The 22,649-nt window shown below is 44.1% G+C and overlaps 1 protein-coding gene across 1 annotated transcript; it reads right to left on the bottom strand.

Moving 5' to 3' along the window:
- Positions 1-5,365: 5,365 nt before the first annotated feature.
- On the bottom strand, positions 5,366-20,887 carry TM4SF4 (transmembrane 4 L six family member 4). The gene is made up of 5 exons (XM_054982443.1): positions 20,545-20,887; positions 19,294-19,383; positions 11,395-11,531; positions 8,767-8,956; positions 5,366-6,783 (listed from the first exon to the last, which is right to left on the bottom strand). Exons 1-5 carry the CDS (start codon positions 20,713-20,715, stop codon positions 6,766-6,768), a joined length of 606 nt encoding a protein of 201 aa, XP_054838418.1. The 5' UTR covers positions 20,716-20,887; the 3' UTR covers positions 5,366-6,765.
- Between the last annotated feature and the right edge of the window lie 1,762 nt (positions 20,888-22,649).

Raw genomic sequence — 22,649 nt, forward strand, 5'->3', positions numbered from 1 at the left:
GTTTTAGCGCCGCTACTGAGTAGGCCCTCTCTCCTGGGTTGCCATCTATCTAGCCTCAGGAGGCAGGCATTCCTGAAGTGGGTCCTCCAAAGATGACTGCAGTGGTTGGGTGTGTTCATAAATAGTCCTTCGGATAGCTTGGGATAGCTCTTCATCACCCTCCATGCCAGAATGACTAGGAAGTGTGTTTTATCTTCACAAGAAGTGATACGTTCACCTTCCATTTCTTTGCCCAGCAACTATAGGAGGTCTTTACTATGAAAGCCTCCAGGCCATAGAAGGTCAGACCAGAACCAACGGGTTGAAATCAAAAGAGTTTTCAGCTAAACAGGACGGACTTCCTGACAGAGCAGTCCCTCAGTGGAACAGGCTTCCTCGAGAGGTGGTGGGCTCTCCTTCTTTGGAAGTTTTTAAGCAGAGGCTAGATGGCCAACTGACAGCAATGCTGATTCTGTGAACCTAGGCAGATCATGAGGGGGACGGCAGAATGGGTTACATCAGTGCTTAGTTCTTGTGGCCTCTTCTTACATACCCAGGGTAATGCCAATCACCACCTTGGGGTCAGGTAGCAATTTTCCCAGGCCAGTATGGCTAGAGATCCTGATGGTGTTTTGACATCTTCTGGCCGTGGTCACTGGGTGTGTGAGGGGGGAGAGGTAGTTGTGAATTTCCTGCATTGTGCAGGCATTGGACTAGATGACCCTGGAAGTCCCTTCCAACCCTATGATTCTAAATATGGTCTCAGAGCCAAGGTCTTTGTGATCTACTCAGACGTTCTGAGTTTCCACCGGGACAGGCTATAATTGTATTCATTCAGGACATCCACCACCCTGATGTACCTCATGAAACTAAGGAAACCTGTAGAACAGCAGCGGTGGGAGACAGGAGCCATCATGTTAATTTTCCTGGAAAACCAAAGAGTAGACCATGACAACCTCAGAGTCACGGCATTTTGATCTCTGAGTATTGGTTTTACACACACTGATTTCTTTGAAATGGTTATTTTATAAAATATCTGTTGCTTTGCTGGACCAAACCAAAATCCCTGTTTCCACCAATAGCTAACTTGATGCCTTGGGAGATCACAAGCCAGGCATGGAAGTTTCTCTGTCACACATACACCCTCTCTGGTATTGAGAAGCAGACTTTTTATCCAAGTAAAACACCAATGGAGAAAAGTCATGCCCCCACTTGTGTTTCACCACCTCAAGCTAACATCCTGACTGACTGATCATTTGTCTTTGCTCATTTCTAGTGAGGTAGGAAATTGTGTTTCACTAGGCTAGGAAATTGCAATCCTAAGCAACATCCCTCCAGTTGAATACAACTGATTTTGCTGGGTTTAGACTGGATCAACTCTGAGTAGGATTGCGCTGTAAGTCAATCATTTACATGGGAGTACATTTTTCAATGTTTTATCAAGATTCTAGTCCTAGAAGTCCTTGAGGTGGTTGCAAGAAACTGACTCAGGTGTTTCTCTCAGAATAGCCATGGTTTATATAAGTTACAGTAAAATATTTAGCAATGCAATATATTTATTTACTGCATTTTATCCTGATCTTCCTCTGAGCTAAGGGGGCATATGCAGTTCTCCCTGTCTCCATTTTAGCCTCATAACAGCTGTATGACATCGGTTAGGCTGAAAGAGAGTGACTGACCCAAGGTCAGTAAATTTCTGGGCAAATAGGAACCTGAACTAAGGTCGAGGCAGTACTAGTCAACTGCTACACCACACTGGCATGCTTAACTAATAATTCATCAACTAAATATGAAACATGTTCTGTTTTGTACAAACCAATGTTGCACATGCTCTCCTGGATTGGGTTTTTTATCTAGAGGAAACACATACACAAGCCCAATTTGTGTAATAATTTTCTCCTGTATGTTAGCGGCATCTGCTTGGACTTTCTGTCCCTTCCTGCTTGAACAATTATCCCTCTGTCTCTACCTTGAAATGTCTTCCTGTAGTCCAGTTTTTTAAATACATGTGCACCACTTTCAGCATCAGAGGATGAATTCCTATATTAAAGATGACAAAATCGGCCTCATTGAAGGAAAATGTATATAAAATGTTTTATAGGTGGCACCTAACCCCAATTAGGTTAGCTAAATCCCGCTTAAATATGTCAAATACTTGCTGGAAGTGTGAGAAGATACTGGGATCTTACTACCATATGTGGTGGACATGCAAAAAAGCAGTGGAGTTCTGGAAGATGGTACATACAATGTTACAACAGATACTCATGACTCCACTACCTTTGAAACCAGAACTTATTTTATTAAACCACATATCAGTCCCAGTCAATAAAGAGTAAAAGCATTTGATGTTGAATATAATTACAACAGCTAGGATTGCATATGAGAGATCTGAGAGATCTCTGTCTTTTGGTGCTACACCTCTGAAGATGCCAGCCACAGCTGCTGGCGAAACGTCAGGAACTACAATGCCAAGACCACGGCAAGACAGCCCGGAAAAACCCCAACAACCATCGTTCTCCGGCCGTGAAAGCCTTCAACAATTTATTGAAAGAATTGGACATTACAACCTATAATGACATTTGGGAGCCTTTTTACAAATGGATACAAGATAAGTTTGGAGAAATTGAATTTTCAACTAAGGTGTGGTCTTTTATGGACATTATAGAAGATAAATGGAAAAATTTGCAAATAGAGAGCTGATTAGCAGAATACCATGACATGTATTAGAGTGAATGGAGCAATGTAATAGATATGCAATTTCTTTTTCCCCCCTCTTTTTATCCCCCCCTTTACTTTTTATTCTCTATTTTCTATTTAGAAAATGAAAATTTTATATATAAAAAAGGATGAATTCCTATTGACATTTTCCTATAAAAAAAAATTGTCTCCAAATATTTATGTCCCTTAAGCACTTAGACCTTAATAAATAACTCAATCTCACCATGCATGTAAAGTCCTTCAGTTTATTTAACCGTTCTTGTTTCCCAGGGCTTGAAGCCCTTTTCAGTGGTGGGCAAAAATGTGAATAAAATGGCACTCCTGTGTTCAGGATAGTTAGCTCTCCCTTTCAAGGTATCTCTTTCTCTCTCTCTAACCCCTACCTGGAGGAGAAGCTCTATCATCCAACCAACACCAAGCTCCTTTTGACTAGGATTTATTATCCACCGGAAAGCAAGCCTTTCCCCATCCTCCCATCAAGCTCTTCTTTATGCTTTTGGTGTTAGGGTTGCCAGGTGCTGGTTGGAAAATTCCTGGAGATTTGGGGGGTGGAGCCTGGAGAGGGCGGGGTTTGGGGAGGGGAAGGGCCTCAGAATGGTATAATACCATAGAGTCCATGCTCCAAAGCAGCCATTTTCTCCAGGGAAACTGATCTCTGTCACCTGGAGATCAGTTGTAATTCCGGGAGATCTCCAGCCACCATCTGGAGGCTGGCAACCCTATTTAGTGTTTCTTTCTATTTTAAATGCTTCCTTATACTCTCTTCTACAAGTAGAAAACCCACTTTCAAGCTCTAAAATATTTTACCTTTGAACACCATAACGGCCTATCTGAAGGTCTGGGCCTGACACCCACGCTCTGATGCCACTGAACTTCTGGTTATCCCAGTGTTTTGGGATGGCGGCCAGCCTGCTCAGATAAATGTATTTGCATTGTAGCTTGTTCTTAATCAGGCAATATTCAACAGTGAAGCCAGCTGAGGTGCACAAAAGGGATGAATTTTGGAAGAGCATGTTCAGAATCAGAACTGCTTACTTTGCTTGACAAGTTATGGGGACTGGAGTGATGGAAATCAAGGGATGCAGAAGCTGTTTATGACCTGGTTTTTAGTGTCCATGTAGGAAGGTGAGTCTGTATGAGTGTACTTAAACATCTGCCCAGTTACTGATTTACAGGGTAAGGTAGGGTACAGCATATGCAACCTACCAACATACATGGTGTGTCCCACAGCATACACAGAAGGCATCTCTGAGCGCCATGCCCCTGAACAGCTCTCAGCAAGGGCCAGCTCAGCAGTGTCAGGGAAACTGGGCACCAATGAAGTAGTATCTCAAGAGATGCCAGGAACTTGCAGGCAAGCCGCTGAGTTCCTCTGTCAACTGTGATTCTTGTCCAGGCAACCTCTCTGGTTCCTGAGCTCTAGCTCTAATTGGATGCTTCAAGGAAGTACATACAGCTTGCTATGCTAGAGAGGCAGCACACAGGAGTAGAGAAGAGGAAGGTGGCAGCAGCGGTGGTGGTGACATAAGACAGGAGGAAAGGGCCCCCACATGCTTCTGTGACAACAGGGGAAAACAAAATGGCGCCCAATGAAATGGTGTCACTCACGACTCACAACCTCCCCCATCCTTTCAATCCTTCTGTTCCCTTTCTTGGCTTGCACCAGGCATCTGCTGTACACTCTCCCACTCCACACGTACCTTCAGCTGTCCCTCATAACTTCTGCTTCAGTGAGGAAGGAGGGGAAGTGGGGATACTGTTTCCTGACTGGTAGGTGTGGCAGCTGGTTGTTCGTAGGAGACTTAGGGACCTCTTGGTCTCTGTTTCTCCTGCTTCTGGCTGCACTTGCACCCAACCTTTCTTTCTTGCACTGTGATGATTTTGTCAGGCTCCCACTTTGGGACTCAAGGTACAAGGCCTAGTGATGTCATATGCTTTTTCAGTGCAACCATTAACCCATTTAAGGTCAGTCCTAGTCCATGCAACTGTCTTGTGCTGTGTACCACTGGTTAAAGGGGACATAAGTTGACAAAGAGAATGTAACAGCATGAGAAGCAGTTTGCTGATCCGGGAACTTATTTCCCCACAGTAGCCATGCAGGTGCCCCAGAAGAACCAGAAAGAGGGGCCAAGCAGTCAAAGTTTCACTCTGCTCTGTCCCCAACTAATTTAGAAGTATACTGCCCTGGAACATGCAGATCTTATTTTGCAATCATGTGTGAAACATGAGGAGGCTCAAGGAGCTGTTCCTATACACAGTTGGATGGAAATAAGTCCTACTGAACTCCGTAAAGCTTACAGTTTGGTGTAGCAGTTAAGAGCAGTAGGTTTGATTCCCCACTCCACTTGAAGCCAGCGGGGGGACCTTGGGTCAGTCACAGCTCTCTCTCGGAGCCCTCTCAGCCGCACCTACCTCACAGGGTGTCTGTTTGTGGGGATAATAATAACACTGACTTTGATGACTGCACTGAGTGTGGCACTAATCTATCCAGAAGAGTGGTATATAAGTACAGGGTTATCATCATCATCATCATCATCATTACTATTACTACAGCTACTTCCAATCAGATATGCACAGTTTGGGTTCCATAGGTTTCCACAAGGAACAGAACCATAACGTAGTAGTCAAAGAAAAACTTTGGACAGAACATTTATAACACAGAGCACAATTCTACAAAAAGCAAATATTTTAATGATTTGCAGATTCCTGCCCCCCCCCCCCCGGCACAAAGTTCTTACACAATAATCTTTTGGTAAAATGGCAGGAAACTGGAATGTAGTTCCAAGAGTTGCATTAGCAGATGCCCACAAATAAGAGTCCAGTTGCCACCTGGGGTTGCCTCCCCCCCCCCGACCCCCGAAGCTGTGTCTTAAAAGGCAGCCCAAGAAAACGAAGCAGCTCAATGGTCATTAGGGCAGGCACAGGAGCAAGGCCAGACTTAAGCTTGCAACCCTTTGAGTACAAGATAGTTCAAAGGGGACTCCACATCTGTCATAGCTCTCCGCCAGGGAATAGCCAGCAGCCATATCTTTCACTCCACTGACAGGAAAAGCTGCCCACACTGAAGTTCTCCATGATGTGTAACAATCAAAAGTACAAACATCTCTTTGACTTAGGAGTACACAGTGCTCTTTTTGTGGAGATGAGTTGAATCAGGCTAGTCTAGCCAGATTGACTAAGTCCAGTGAGAATGCCTGCCTTCATGCTAACAATTCTGGAAGCACTTGCCATTTGGCATCTAAAACAGGTCATATTTGTAAAGGGTAGCCAGCCAGAGGATGGTGTCCAGAGGGAGACTGTGGAGCTGGGGACATCGGGGGCACTGTCATGTCAACTGCATGATGCTGTTTGATATACCAGAAACCCTGGTTTACCACAGAATTTCCAGTGAATTCTTGTGTGTCTCATGGATGGCACGATATCACTTCTGGGTTCACCTCAGAAATGGCATTCTGCAATTTCTGCAATGGTGATTTTCTGCTTATGTTTTCCCCACCACCTTACAGAGTAGAGGTATGGGGCGAGGGCTGCAGCTGGGGCATCTTCCACCATAGCAGGAGACCTGGCAGCACTGTACGGATGGGGAGCAGCATGCATATCATATAAGACAGTCTAAACCTGGCTTTTTTCACCAAGAGTTGTAGGTGAGCAGCCCTAATGTGGAGGAAGGGAGATTGCCAGGAAGAGAGATGGCTGAGAGCTGCGCCTTGAAAGAAAGGAAGCAAAAGAATATGTAGGTCAGGCAGATTTCAGATTCAACCTCTTACTGGGCTCAGGCTCAGCAGTCAGGATAATATTGAGCCATCAAAATAGCTGATTTGGTGAGGAAAGGCAGTACAGGTAATTCTGAACAGTATCTCCCGGAAAGCAACTCATTACAAAAATAAATATGCTACAGACAAAACCGTGGCTAGGTTCATTGAGAATTTTTCAGTAAGAGGAGAAAGGCAGTCAGGGCAATGGAGGAAATGCCCCTCATTCTACATCGGCTTGTTATGTATAAGGCTCTGGCAACTGAAAGAATATTGTCTGCATCATAAGAGGCAATTGCTTCAATTTCTGTGTGCTTTAAACGGCTCCATCTCCCTAAAATAAAAGAGGGGAAAAATCAGTCATATGCATGTTACGTTGAAAGGATTTTTTGACTGTTGCTATTTTATTATAGTTTTATTATTTCTAAGGAAAAGCTTTCAGGTAAGCTCTAATGTTGGGGCACTCTTTAGCATCTAAAATTAGCACTTCTCAGCTAGCCTCTCTGTTCTACACTGTTTAGTCTTTCAATGTTAAGAGGAAGCAGCAAGATTTTTCACATCCGGCTGTGAGGAAGTCTCAGGCAGAAGTCCTTCATATCATTTGCTACCTGATCTTTTCAACTGGTGGTGATGGGGACTGAGCCTGGGACCTTGCTCTGACGCTGCGCCATGGCCCCACCTTCTTATCTTATCTTGAATAAAGTGCAGTAAGAGCTATGGAAATTAAGGACAATGCACAAGTTATAAAGTCCGTATGTCCATCATGTGGACTTTCTACAGCTGTGTTCTGGGAGTTCCCAACTGGGAACTTGGCAGGTCCAATCAGAGTGGGGGGTGGCATTTGACCTGGGCCTAGGGTTTCCCGCCAGAGGGAATTTTAAGGGGTGGAGACATTCAAATTGATGTCACAGCCTCACTGCGACATCACTTCCAGAGCAAACCAGGAGGTAGGATTGCCAGATGGGGTCTGGAATAATACCAGACCCTGAGGGGTGGGGTGGCACTTACATTTTTTATTTGCACGTGATCCTGTCCCTGGAATGATGACATCACTACAGAATGTGATGTCATCACACTGACCCCACTTCCAGGATCCGGGGCTGCTGGCCACTCCAGGGTGGCACTGTGCAGCTGCAGGAAACTGGGTAGGCAGGCAGAAGGCCTGGCAAGCATGCAGGCTGGCCACTTCCACTAGCACTGCACAGGAGGCCAGGCACGCAGGTTGGCTGGCCTCTCCCAGGTAGTGCCATGCAGCCACAGGAGGCCAGGCAGGCAGGAAGCTGGGTGCATGTGCAGGATGGCCATTCCCACTGGTGCCATGCGGAAGTCCAGGAGCCTGCGCTGGCTGGCCACTTCTCCAGACTGGTGGCGGAGCTCAGGAGGCTGGGCAGCCAGGTTGGGCAGGCAAACTGCCTGAAACAGGGGAAAGGGATGGGACAGTGCCAGGTGTCTCGTATTTGGAGAACGTTTCCTCTAGATAGTCCACAAAAATACCAGACTTTCCAGGTGAATACCAGACACCTGGCAACCCTACCAGAAAGTAACATTGGTATGCTGGTCTAGGATTCCACTAAACTCTATGGAACATCAATTTCCCCACCATTTTTCTCCTGCTGCTGCACTGGGGACCTCAAATTTAGACACATTTGAAGAAACCACGTCCTCCAGTTTGCAGGATCTGAGCAAGTCATTCAGAACTTGGGCATAATGCAGGTATAAAATCCTATCCCTTTTAGTGTCTGACAATTGTACTACCAGGGAGAATCTCCCTGTCCCTTTAGGTTTTGATAACACACAGCCCTTGAATGGGCAATATGCAGATAAGCTAGTTTCCCTGGCCACTAGGCATTAGATAAATCTCTCTGATTTTGCTAAGATTATCTAGAAATTTAATATAAAGCTCATAGTCTACAAGATGTGACCAAATAGTAAAGAGTCCAGTAGCACCTTCAAAACTAACCAACTTTCTTGTAGCATAAGCTTTTGAGAACCACAGCTCTCTTCATGAGATGCATGCAACTACAGACTAACATGGCTAACTCCTCTGGATCTCTGAAGATGTGACCAAAAATTCTGGTTGTGCTTTGGGGGGCAGCATAGTGTGTAGCTCTGTCCACACCCTACCAACATATCATAAGCAAAGGGACTTCACATTTTACTGTCCGTTTGGAGATTGGTTTGAATGGCTTGTATGTTCTATTCTTTTTTGGTATTCCTAGACCATTTAAATAGACAATAAGAAGATGTTAAGCCAGTTGTCACAATCAGAGGGCTGCAGGAATACTTCTGTGCATTGTGATCACACAAGCAGCCTTACCCCACAGCACCCACAACATTTACAGTCCCCGCACAGTGTTCCGAAGAGCCCGTTGACTGCCTGAATGGCACACAGCACCATCTGAGCTCCACTCATTATCAGCAGCAAAGAGAATAGTGTCAAATTCCAGGGCACGATAGACTCAGGGTACTCGCAATCACTCCAATAAGAATGGTTCCCCAGATAATTCCTGTACCCCAAAGAAAAATAAAAAGGTTAATGAACCATTTCTCTTTCTCTCTCTCTCTCGTACATATACACACACCACTATCACCATGAAACCCCAGGCAGGGTTAGGTTAATATGGTGGGCATTATTCTCAATGGTTATTATTATTATTCTTAATAGTTATTCTCAATAACATTATTCTCAACGCAGTGAAAAAGAGGAAAAGTCCAGTAGCACCTATAAGACATAAAATTTGTGGTAGGGTATGAACTTTTGTGAGTCACAGCTGTGATATCTCATACCCTACCACAAATTTTGTTAGTCTTATAGGTGCTACTGGACTCTTGCTCTTTTCCACTGCTGCAGACAGACTAACATGGCTAACCTTCTTGATTATTCTCAATGGTTACTATGGCATTCTGTGAGAGAGATCCTGGACACTGATGTGAAGGGGCAAACTTGTTCTCTCAGCAGATACAGAGATTGCCAGGGGAGGGGGCAGAATGAGTCAAGCTGAGGAAAGGGTAGGAATTCTCCATCCCTCCCCTCCTATGCCCATCAATGGCCTTTAGGTGGTCATATAATAGGCATAATTATCAAAACAGGAAGAAGATAAGGGCTTTGTGACTCCAGGGTAGTCCAACAAGCGACTTTATCTACAGTCAAGGCCACATGCCAGGGTTTCAGCTTTGCCCCATATCCTGATTAACAATGCTGATGCCACATTATCTTTAGGGAGGAGGCCAGTTTGGATCTTTAGCACTGAGGGAAAAGGTTTAACCGCTTTCTTCCTGCACTGTGCTCTCTCCAACTGCTATTTGTCACATAAGGAAAAATAAACAGGGGAAATGTCTCTTCCACTTCTCAATATGGTACCAGTTAAGTCCTAAAGAATGAAGTAAGTTGTCACATTTTTTCCTGCCCTTGCTCCTGTGCCCTTAACAGCAGCAAAAACATAACTAGGTGAAGCTTTTTCTATCATGGAGAGAGAAAAAAATGGGAAAAACTTTATCTAATTAATTTCTTAGTCTCAGACTGCTGTTCAAGGCACAGTATCATGGCCAGCAGGTAGTCCTAGAAGCAATCTTGTCCCAAAATGTAAATGGGCCATTTAAATGGCTGGCTGTATCAGACAGCTATTGAGAGCTAAACTATACGAGACGAATTACACGAGGACGCACATGTGAAGGGAGTCGCAATGATAGTACAAAGGCTCTGTCAGTTTCACCTCCCCTTCTAGGAAGCGAAGAGGAAATAAACAAACCCGCTGAGGAGAGATCTTTGCTGGCTCTGTAGAGAGGGGAAATTGACTGAGCCTTCCACTTGCTTTTAAAACTCAGCTTCCTGGCTAACATTGTGACTCCCTTCACATTTGCGTCCTCGTGTAATTCGTCTCTTGTAGTTTAGCTCTCAATAGCTGTCTCAGATACAGCCAGCAATTTAAATGGTCCATTTACATTTTGGGACAGGACTACCTGCTGGCCATGATACTGTGCCTTGAACAGCAGTCTGAGACTAAGAAATGAATCGGGTGAAGTTTTTCCTATTTTTTTCTTTCCATGATAGAAAAAGCTTCACCTAGTTACGTTCTTGCTGCTGTCTCTGGAGGAGAGGTAACATTACATGAACTGAAATAAAATACAGAAGTATTAATAGATCATTACTGTAGGCATATTCTTTTATTTACAATTTATTGACACTATGCTAGAAACATAGAGCTGGAAGGGACCCTAAGGGTCATCTACTCCAACCCATGCACAATGCAGGAAATTCACAGCTGCCTCCCCCCTCATTCCCCCAGTGACTGCTGTTCTGTGCCCAGAGGCAGATGAGAAAGGAGTAAATGGCCCATGGTCCATGGATAATCCATCCAGAACTTGCATTCAGGTGGAATGAACCTTGGGAAATGCACTAATGTTCAAATTAACAGGATAACACATACTTGTGACAGTGGACTATTCACTGCAATTGGCTTTGTTCTCAGAGTCTGTTTCTGCATATCCTTAAAGAGATGGTCCATTCACTGAACGGGGGTAGCTTTTCCACTCCAGACTGTGGGAATGTGTGGTTCCAGAAAAGGCATAGAAAAAAAGAGAAGCCAAACAGCTTGCAATCATTTTGAAAACATAGACGTCTAGAGTGAAGAGGAAAAGATGCCTGTGTTCGGTGAGTGGGCCATCCCTTTAAGGGCATGAGGAAATGGCCAGAGACTGCCAGATACAGTGATGGATTTGTTGCAAATGCCAGACAGAACTGTAGGTGCTTATCACTAGATGGAGCACCTTATTACTAGATGCCTTTGATACATTCTGATGAGCCGAAGTGATTCAGTGGTCCCTCATGTTTGGTAAGCATCAAGCTTCAGAAGTACTGCAACATTACCCTTCCTTATAGCAAAGTCACATTCCCTTCTTTTCCTATATTGTGATGTAGTTCAGTGAAAGAGGATAATCTACTTACCCATTTTCAAATGGATAGGTCCATTCGTTATTGCGCGTAAGACATTTAGGGCCTTTGTTCATAGCAACAGCTGACAAAACAAAGCTGTACCCAGATCCCAAAACTCCCACTGCGGCGAATATTATAGAAGTAAACATCTGCCAGAAAGAGGAGAAATGGAAAAGTTGAGTCAAAGTCTACTCCGAAGCAAACCATGCAGTGGCAATTTGCAGCTGATCTGTTTCAATGGCTCATAAACTAGATCTGACAGAGTTATGATATGGTCATGATGAACTCTATAACCAGATTCAATGAACTTTTTTAAACGTGAGGATTCTATGCTGGTAGAAGGCAAGAGTGAGGCTTTCAGGCCTACAGGGATTCAGGTCAGAGGCCTATAGAGTTGGCTGTCTCATTGAAGTTGGCCAGTTCAACTTTGTTCTACAAAACTGATTCACTAAAAGAGGGATGAGACAAGTGATTCATCTAGTCAGCATTCTGCTTTCTAACAACAACAAAAAGGCAACAGGAAGGACTGGCACACGTACTAAATACAAAGGTCCCTCTTCTCCAAACATGAACAACAGTCAACAATTCAGCAAGTAAATATATTAGGTTGTCAATCAATTTCATGCAAAATACGAAGTGCTAACATTCTAGGTGGCATGAAATATGTTTTCTCAAATTACATACAACTAATACAAAGCATTAATATATACACATACTCCCATCAGCTGTTAGAGTCAAGAATTGCACATAACCAGTATCATCTAATCATAACACGCCCGGAAGGATAAGGCTGTGTGAGTCTCTGCAGAATGCAAGTCCCTTTCCAAGGTCTGTGGTGTTCACAGTAAGATAAGTAATATGTTTTCCAAGTCTCAAAGAATGTCCGAAACCTAGATGTGTGAACTGGATTGTAAGTATACCCTATGCATTTGGTAATGAAGGAGGGTGGAGTTTAATAGAACAACTGATAGAGTACTACGTATATTGTTTATTCATACAGAATTACAGCCCCTGAGAAAGCTAGGAATAAGCGAAACAATTCCTGCCGGCATTTTGTTGGACTATTTAAACGTCTTGGATATGATATAAAGTAGCCAACCTTACACAACTTCGTTGAATTGAGGATTTCATTCTTTGAGACTTGGAGCTAGCCGCCATCATATGAAACAAGGTTTTCCAAGAAGATCAATTACTATATTTTTCATCTGTTTTGATCTGTTCAGCCGGCTCCTCGCACAATCCCGTGGCAGCAGTGGCACGGCGCCGTCGGAGCAGAAGGATTCTGGTCGGGCCGAGCTTGTATAGGAGCACTCCAGGCTTGAGTGGAGTGTTCCCGGGCTGGGTATTGGCGGCAGCATTGCTGATGGGGCAGCGGAGAGGAGTGCTTCTGGCTGGTTTCTTTAGAGCGGTGCTGTTCAGCAGCAGTGCCTGTTGCCCAGGGGTGGTTGTTTGGGTGTGAGGAGGGGTGGTATGCTCTCCTCTCAACCCTCCCTTTCCATGTAGTATGGCTCAGGGTGCCATTCGTGGTGAGGCAGCATTAAGTGGATGTGTGGGGGGGGGAAGGCCTGTGCACATATTAAGGCAGGCCTGAGTATAAGGTGGGAGCTGTCAGGCCTGGCTTAGTGGTGGTTTCTGGAGGGTGGCAGCTAGTGGGTTAGTTAGGGATTTAACTTTCTTGGAGTTTTTTCCCATTCTAGTAGGTGTCTGTATTTGGGGGCAGGAGCTGGCTAACCATGCAATGCACTTCTAGTGCAACATCATGGTGGTTGTGCAGGTAGTTAACTCCTTCTCTTCCAAATCTTCCAGGGTAATGAGGTTCGTAAGGGCATTCGCATGGAAATGCCTCCAGTTGAATATACTGTTTAGGGCTAGACACGCTCCAGTTGTTGATAATGGAGTGGCAGATGCTTTGTCTTGCCAACAGATGGACCATTTCTGGCAACTAGTCCCCAGGGCCGACAGCCAGCCCACCAGAATGCCCTTAGAGCTGTGGAAGCTTCGAAAGCAGAAGGGAGCAGAGCAATTCAGCTGGCCATTGCACCCAGCGCTCGAAGGGCATATGAGCGTATGGTAGGACAGTTTTGTGGGTTTAGGGGGGAGGCTGGGCTACAGCAGCGGTGCCTATCCCTCCAACATTTGTTACAGTTCTGTGTGGCTCAGTGAACACGTGGTTTGGCAGTTAAGTCCATTAGGGGCAGCTGGCAGCTTTAGCATTTGCCAGTAAGACACGTGGTTTGATGGAGTTTACTGGAGATTTTCAGGTTAGGAAAATGCTTGAAGACTGGGCCCATGAATCTGTGGCCTCCAGGGATGAGACGCAGCCAATTTCCTCAGCCATCTTTAGGGGCTTGGGATCAGTCTGGGGAACGGTTTGTAGTTCCAGTTTCAAAGGAAAACTCTTCCATGCTGCTGCACTGATGGCATTTTTTAGGGCCTTGAGTGTCAGTGAGCTTGTGGTTCATTCCCAGAAGGACGCATCGGGCTGAGCTTTGCTGGCCCAGGATATCAAGTTTGTTGATGGGAAGGTTTTGATTAGGATCAAGCAATCCAAGATGGACCAGAGGCAAGTGGGGACGAGGTTGATCTTGGGTCTCTGTGAGGAGAAAGGGTTGTGTCCAGTGTGAGCCCGCCGACGTTACGTCGCAGTCAGGGGAGATGACCAAGGGATGTTGTTTCAGCATAGTGATCGCTCTCCCCTGACATGGTATCAGTTTTGGGCAGTGACAGATAGGGCACTGTGTCAGTTGGGTTTGTCGGGTGTCAAATTCAGCACCCATTCCTTTCAAATTGGGATGGCCTGCACAGCAGCAGCGATGGGGTATACAGGCAAAGCCATTCAGCGGGTGGGCAGATGGCGATCGTCTGCCTACCAGTCTTACATTCGTCCTTTGCCTTCCTTTGAATCTCACACTGATTGAATTTTTTCCTAGGTGCAGCGGGTCGCCTTGGGAGGAAGTGGATCCTCATTGTTGGACACAGTATGGTGTTCTGGGTGGCCATCCAAGCCAGGAAGTCGCCGGTCGGATCTCAGCTCAGGGTGGGTGGAAATGCCACAGTTGAATGGTGGGGCCTTCAGTGGTCAGGGTTACTGCCTCTCCTGTTTGGGGGTAGGACGGGCCATCCCCTGTATATTATGGTCATCCACTTGGGTGGTAATGATCTGGGATTAATGAAAGGCAGGGCTCTGTCTTTACAGGCGATCACTGACTTTAGGGTGTCAAAGACCGATGGCCCAGCATATGCATTTTTTGGGTCTGAAATTCTCCCTTGCCATGTTTAGAGGGAGACACGAGTATGGCTTGGGCTAGATGTAGGGCCAATAGAGCCATACAGAAGGCATTAGAGGAGGGTCTAGGAATATACCTGCCTCATCCTAGGGTCAAGGCTGCAGTTGCTGGCAACGACATCTTCTTAAAAGACCTGCGGCATGGGCTCAGGTTGGCACTAGGCCACCTGTGGGGCGCGAGGGCATAAGCAGAGGCGTGGCCTTTCGCATTGGCGGGAGAAAGTTGAGGAATAGGGAGCAAGCCGGTGAGCACCCCCTTTGGCAATTCCCCATAGGTGGGGGAATGGGGTCTGGCAATAGGGATGGTATGCTTCATGGCGACCACCACCTGTGCAGACCGCTTCCAGGGAACCCTGGGTGCAAGTCCTTCCCTCATGTTACATGGCTGAGGCTTTAGGAGCTTGATGGGGGGTGGACCCTTTGCCTGGCCGACCGGGTCAAAGCCATTCTAAGAATGGCTCACGCCCGGGGCAGTGGGGCTCGCCCAGACAGGTTGTGGCGGAGGTCCCGGAGTGATCCTGTGGCTTGATCTGTACTGCCAGTTTGCCTTTGTTGCAGTTTAGAGTTGATGTTGTATTTAATAAAGCGGCCCTATGTTCCAAATACCTTGTGTCTGTCTCATTCTTCTGACTGGAGGTGCAATTAGAGAATTCCCTAATACAGACCATAAAGCAGCATGACAAGACTGGAGAGCAATGCAGTGAGACCCTTGATTACAGTAACAGAGCTGGGTTAAAACTGGACCACAAAATTAGAGGACAACAAGCAGGGGACTTGTGGGGGCGCCTCATTTCCCCTTCCAAACTATATTTCTTTCCTGAAAGCCCCCATAACCTCTCCTCTTTTCCTGCTTCCATCTCTCCTGTCTACTCACCAACCAATCCGCTTCCTCCCCCTTCTCTGTCTTCAGCTTTCCCTCCTTACTTCCCACTGGCAGTCTCTCCTTGGGAAAACTCTGTTCAATGGTGCTGGCCACCAGTCTGGGCTGAGCCCAGTTGCACAGCTGGGAACCTGCAAGTATTTGTGGGGGCACCTCACTTTCCCCTGTATCCCCCTCTCCTCATTATCCCCCATTTCTCTCCTCCTGGAAGCCCCATATATTCGTATTTCCTTGCTTCCTTCTCTACTTTCTATTCACAATCCAACCTACCTTTTATCTGTCCCTCATCATATGCTATATTTATTATTTATTTACTTCATTTATACCCCACTTTTCTCCACAGTGGGGACCCAAAGTAGTTTACATCATTCTCCCATCCTCCATTTTATCCTCACAATTATCCTAGGAGTTAGATTAGGCTGAGTGTGTGTGACTGATCCATGGTCACCCAGTAAGCTTCTACAGCAGAGAGGAAATTCAAACCTGGGTCTCCCAGATCTAACCGTTTCATCACACTGGCTTTTGTGGCAAGAATGCTGCTTATTTATTTTATTTACATTGTTTATAGTTTGCCTTTCTCAGTGTGACTCAAGGCAAGCAGCCAGACCTAGGTGAGTCATGCAAGCCCAGCGGGATCATGTTGCCCATGGTTCCTGGTTGGCCTGGCCCTGATAAGTTAACCCAGAAAGGACAAAACAGCCCTCAGAAGGGCCCTGCCCCTCCATCAATATTTTACTGACAGAAACCAAGGCTTGAATGCTGGCACCACTGTTTTGGTTACCTAGCAAAAGTCACAGCTATCATTTGTTCCTTAAAACTACAGGCACTGCTTTTATTATTGGGGGGGGGTGCTTACTCCCAATGTATTTTTTTAAATTTCAGAATTGTCTACAAACTTCAAGAGTCTCTCAGGTTTATAGAAAGCTCTGTCTTGTCTGTTCATGGCTTCAGTGTCTGGATTTAAGTAACCATAGATTTGGCCATGATCAGAATTAGATTATATTGATGGTAAAAAATATACACAGCAACAATATACCCAATAAAAACTACCATAAACTCCATAGACATTAACTGCATTAACTACAATTCACTTTATACTAATCAACAGAATCAAACAATAAAGCTTTTTCTAGACTCAGAACTTCCATTTCTGCTTGAGAAGTGAATTGGTGGTAACTTATTAGAGGAACCGTAGTTTCTATTTCTGATATCTAGTGCACCTTGAATGTACATTTTTTAGTATCGTTATTAAGCCAATCTGTTCTATTGTGAACTTTTTCAAGAAGCTTTCAATGAGTCTTTCTACACGAGATGCCTGGGCACTTGTTTGTCAAGTGCTGGGAGATGCAATGTTAGCCAGGAAGCATAGTTGCTCCGGGGGGAGGGGGGAATAGAGTTTCTCACAGCCCTCTGCCGCCTCTGGCATGCTGGACCATCTCCTTTTCTGGAGCCTTTGCCCTGCTACCCGCACTGCTTAAAACTTTGAATTAACCAAGCCTCAGCAGTGCAAAGGCTCTGGATGGGGACACACTAGAGGCGGCAGAGGACTGTGAGAGAATCCATCCCCTCTGGAGCAATTCCCACTGGCTCTGTCATTTAAAACTATGCTTCCTGGCTAACATTGTGTCTCCCAGCACATAAAGGTCATGTGATAGTAGTCTTGTGTAGAGAGTAGAGATGGGCACAGAAAAAAAACCCCAAACATCACGTTCGTTGTTCGTTGCCATCCATGAACAGGGACTCACGAACAACCAGGGACATGACCCTGTTCATGAACATGTTTGTGGTTGACTGTTCATAGGGGCCAGAAGGTTCTCCTCCAGCCATCATCCAAGTTTGGTCAAGATACCTACCGCACCACTCCCAGAAACCCTACCTGAACAGACAGCAGGAAAGGTACCAATAATAAATAATAGCTTGGCCCCAGAGCCTGGCAGCAGCCCTGAAACCTGAAGGGGCAGATCCATATCCCATCACACACAAAGAAAATTCAAGCTCCAATGCACTCTCCCTATCTCTCTATCAAAATGCCAACAGCAGCTATCTCTCCCTCTCCACTGTCTGCAAAGACTAGCCAGAGCTGGGAGCCCACCCACCCCATGGTTTTTGCTCTCTTGTAACAAATTTGGAGCTCCACACTTGGAAGGAAGACCTAGCTATCAAGCTAAATTGGGCTTAGATTGGGGTTTCCAAGGCAACTGCAGGAGTTCAGACAGAGTTCAGACAATCCCTGCCTACGTTGCCAAGGGAATTAATTGCAGGTGCCAGACTGTCTGGCTTGACGAACAGCAACGAACGAGGCTTGCAACGACCACCTGTTCGTTTAGAATGGGGCCTCACGAACAGCTTGTTCTCAAACAGCAGATTGGGCTATTCGTGGCTTTTTTTTGTTCGTATTGCTGTTCATGCCCATCTCTAGTAGAGAGACTCTATGTCATAATGTCCAATAAGATGGTTAACTCTGATTAGTAGCTATTGTTATATTACTTTACAATTCTGCAATGGTAACCAGTTTGATACTTCCTTTACACAAAGCCTGCATCAAGTAGAAACCAGAATTTGCTCAGTATAATCATGTGCTCAATTTATTTTTTGGCAACTATGCTTCGTCCTTCCTCCTCTTGCATCCAGAACCACAAATGAAGGCTTCCTAGTTTAGGAATTCTTCAATTGAACTCTAATTTGTTGTAATCTGTTTTGAAAACATTTTGAAAAATGCAGAATATAATTGAAGCAAGTAGACAAATAAACATGAATGCAGATCACAACTTGATGACCTTCTGCTTCAAGCCATACTCTGAGAATCTCAGTTTCTCCTTCTGCCATGAAAACATGGAACATTACATTACCACAACAGTAACAATGTTTTGAAACAACACAATAGTCTTAGAAGGGTGTACTTCTGCTTAGGATTGCTGATAACACATTAATCTTTGTACCTGGAACATATAGGAATATACTGATTAAGCACTTGATAAAACTGTCCTTACTGTAGGGCTATAAGCCATAGAGTATTTCTGTATGTCCTGTAGCCATGGACACCTGACATTAAATGGACTTTACTCCAAATAATTTCAGTTCTGTCCCCAGTTCCTTCTTCTATGTATCTTCCACCTGTTTCGAAGGTACAGTGCCTATTTTTAACTATGCACAACAAATCGGTAACTGATATTACAGTAACAACTTTTTAACTAAAGATCTGCAACTACATGATCTCTCTCTCTCTATATATATATATATATAAACAGGCAATGGCAAACCACCTCCGTTAGTCTCATATATATATATATGAGACTAACGGAGGTGGTTTGCCATTGCCTGTTTTTGCAACCCGGGTCTTCTTTGGAGGTCTCCCATCTAATTACTAACTAAAGAAGATCTTGCTTAGCTTCCAAGAAACAGATTATTTACCATGCCTCTGCTATGCAGATGCAGGACCTGAGCAAAAGGAGAAAAGGGGCATGACTGAATTGGTGCCCTGTAACTGACATTCAAAAGAAAACACAAACAATTTATGATTCTGCTAATAAAAGAAAAAGAAAAAGCAACTAGAAAGCTAACAAGGTTTATCTATGCTATATCAGAAATAACATACAGAAATGTTGTGCGTTAATAAGTACTTGTTCATATGTATTTATCAGATGCAGTGTAAGTAAAAAAATTATCTTGGGCATTGTGAAAAACAGGGTGGTGATGACATCCAGGCACATGTCCAGGGGAAATGGTTCCTGGAGGCAATACTCACCGCAAACCTCTTCCCACAGCTTTCATTCCCGCAGCATCCACAGCAATCATTGTTTTTAAGCCCCATAAAGACCAAGATGGGAAACACCATCTAAGGACAACAGAATATTCTGATAAGACTTGATTATTCCCCATGCAGCTGCATTTAATCTGCTTTGAATTAGTGGGTCTGCTCTGAAGTAAGCAAGTGGATCAGCAAGGAGGCAATCTTAAGCATATTTATTCACAAGTTAGTATGGTAGGATATTTCTAAATTTAAAAAGGTAACATCTTCCTATAAATGGCCTAGTATATGAAAGAGGCTAGGGTGACCAGTTGCTATCTCTTACTGGAACAACATTATGTTTGCACCAAAGTTCTAGTGAGCTTCCAGAGACAACTGCTTGACAGCCTCAGGAAACAGAATACTGGACTAAAAGGTCCAGAGGAGTTAGCCATGTTAGTCTGTAGTAGCAAAATCAAAAAGAGTCCAGTAGCTCCTTTAAGACTAATCTACTTTACTGTGGCATAAGCTTTCGAGAATCACAGTTCTCTTTGTCAGATGTGCATCTGATTAAGAGAACTGTGATTCTCGAAAGCTTATGCTACAGTAAAGTTGGTTAGTCTTAAAGGTGCTACTGGACTCTTTTCGATTTTGGACTAAAAGGGTACTGGTCTGATTTGTCAAGGCAGTTTTTTTTTATCCATCAAAGACCATCTAATAGTGGCTGAAGTCCTAAATACATTCACTATGGTGTAAGCCCCATTGAAAATAATGGAACCTGCTTCTGAATAAACATGCAGAGAATAACACTGTAATATATATATTTTATATATATATAAAAAAGACTTACAAAATTAGTGGTAGGGTATGAGCTTTCATGAGCCACAGCTCACTTCCTCAAATGGTATTTTTTCAGATGGTATCTGAAGAAGTGAGCTGTGGCTCACAAAAGCTCATACCCTATCATTAATATTGTTAGTCTTATAGGTGGTACTGGACTATTGCTCTTTTCCACTACAGACAGACTAACAAGGCTACCCATTTTGATCTAACTGCAATATATATTTTTGAATATATTTTGCCAGGGGCCTTTTTGCTTAACAAAAGATGAGAAAATCAGCTTTCCAGATAAGTTATTGTTGAATTTTCAGTTTACTTATTGAACAAATAGGCAATCTACATTTCTGACATAAACTGTACCACAGATTTCTATAAACTTTCAACCTTTTGCGCAAAATAAAAATGACAATGTTATATGGACATACTCACCAGTACACCCGAACCCAAGATCCCTCCAAAGTACCAGACTTCATCAGAAATATGGTCACTGGTTTCATATTTTCCTCCAGGAAAAAACAGCAAAATATTGGCAAGGGCACACAGCACAGCCAGAGGAATGAGAGTAACTCCCAGGCACTTTGCACACCCTCCACAACACATTTTCTCAAAACAATATTGCAATCTCCACTAAGAAAAATGGAAAACTTTCTCCCGAATCCTTTTAGTGTCCTAATCAAGCGCTTCTTGTTATATTTTACCCCAGTCCACTTGTGTTTGGGTTCAATCTTAGGGTGGTTCCTTGCACAGAGTTTGCTGTCTGTTAGCAGCCCAGTGGTCTGATTATATATAAGCTTCCATTGCCATGATCTCATTTTTCTGCATCTTTCCCCCCTCCCCACGGAAATTACGTTCAGAGAAACCTCTAATTTTACCATGACAACCAGTGATCCCTGTTAATGTTCCACTAGTATGGATAAAACAGTCAGAGGTTTACAACTGGCTTATTGGGAAACACCCTTCCCAGTGCTGAATTATTTCTTTTCATGATGAAGAAGCTATCTCACTGCATTTAAACTGACCCCCCCCCCCATTCTTAAGCACCACTAAATCAGTAAATCATTAGGCAGCCTGTGACTGATTTATCCAGTACTGGTCATTTACACAAGGAGTTCCCCAATAAGCATTCATGGATGAATACAGTAATACTCATTTCTTAATCTATACTGTCTTGAAAGTAATAACAAGATTGCTATAAATTAAATATTTTTTTAAAGGTGACCAATGTTGTGTGTGTTATGTGCTGTTAAGACACCTCTAACTTATGATGAACCTATGAATTAATGACCTCTAAAGAGTATTATGATTAACAGCCCTTGCTCAGGTCTTGCAAACTGGAGGATGTGGCTTCCTTTATTGAGTCAACCCATCTCATGTTGGGTCTTCCTCTTTTCCTACTGCCTTCTATCTTTCCTAGCATTATTGTCTTTTCCAGTGAATCTTGAATTCTCATGCTGTGACCAAAGTAAGAGCCTCAGTTTAGTCATTTTAGCTTCTAGGGAGAATTCAGGCTCGATTTGATCTAGAAACCACTAACTTGTCTTTTTGGTGGTTTGTGGTATCCATAAAACTCTCCAATGACATTTTAAAAAAATCAGTTTTCTTCCTGTCAGCTTTCTTCATGTTCTACTTTCACTGCCGTACATAGTAATTGGGAATAACATGATAATTATTAAGATAATTAATAAATTATCTTGATCTTGGGCTCCAGCGACACTTCCTTACATTTAAGGATCTTTCCTAGTTCCTTCATGGTGGCCCTTCCAAGTGTCAATCTCCTTCTGTTTTCTTGGTTGCAGTCTCCATTTTGGCTGATTATTCAGCCAAGGAAAAGAAAGTCTTGAACAATCTCAGTTTTATTTTATTTATGTCATTTATAGTCTGCCTTTCTCACTGAGACTCCAGGTGGATTACATAGTGTGAGATCAGTACAATCAGTAGCAAGAACAAGGGTAGGCATTTCCATACAATGTCAAGGGCATTTTCATAAACAATGTTATAGGGTAGACGAATACAAGTTTACAGAGACATAGCATTAGCAAGGATCCAATACAGGGTTGAAGGACTGCTGAAGCAGAACATAATCAATTCTAGGATTGACATTAGACAACATGAAGCACAAGCAGTATATACGAGTACACATTTTAAGCAACAGATAATATGTAAAACAACATAATGTGGAGCCCATGGTTCCCAACTCATTGGAGAAACATCCAAGACCGCCTCCCCACAATACTGCCCTCCTATTAGCAAAACATCTAAGACCCCCCTCCCTACAACAACACCCTCCTATCTGAGTAAAAAAGCCTTTTTGAATAATTCAATTTTGCATTGTTTGCGGAAAGCCAAGAGCATGGGAGCTCTCCTGACCTCCTCAGGCAGGCTATTCCATAGGGTAGGGGCCACTACAGAGAAGGCCCGTGTATGGGCTGCAGTAGATTTTGCCCATGTGCAGGCTGGCACCTGCAAGAGACCCTGTTTGGATGAGTGAAGCTGCCGTGGAGGGACAGCTCCACAGTCCCATAGGTGTGTCAGGC

The sequence above is a fragment of the Eublepharis macularius genome, chromosome 6 (assembly GCF_028583425.1).
Source record: "Eublepharis macularius isolate TG4126 chromosome 6, MPM_Emac_v1.0, whole genome shotgun sequence".
In the NCBI taxonomy this organism is placed as follows: domain Eukaryota; kingdom Metazoa; phylum Chordata; class Lepidosauria; order Squamata; family Eublepharidae; genus Eublepharis; species Eublepharis macularius.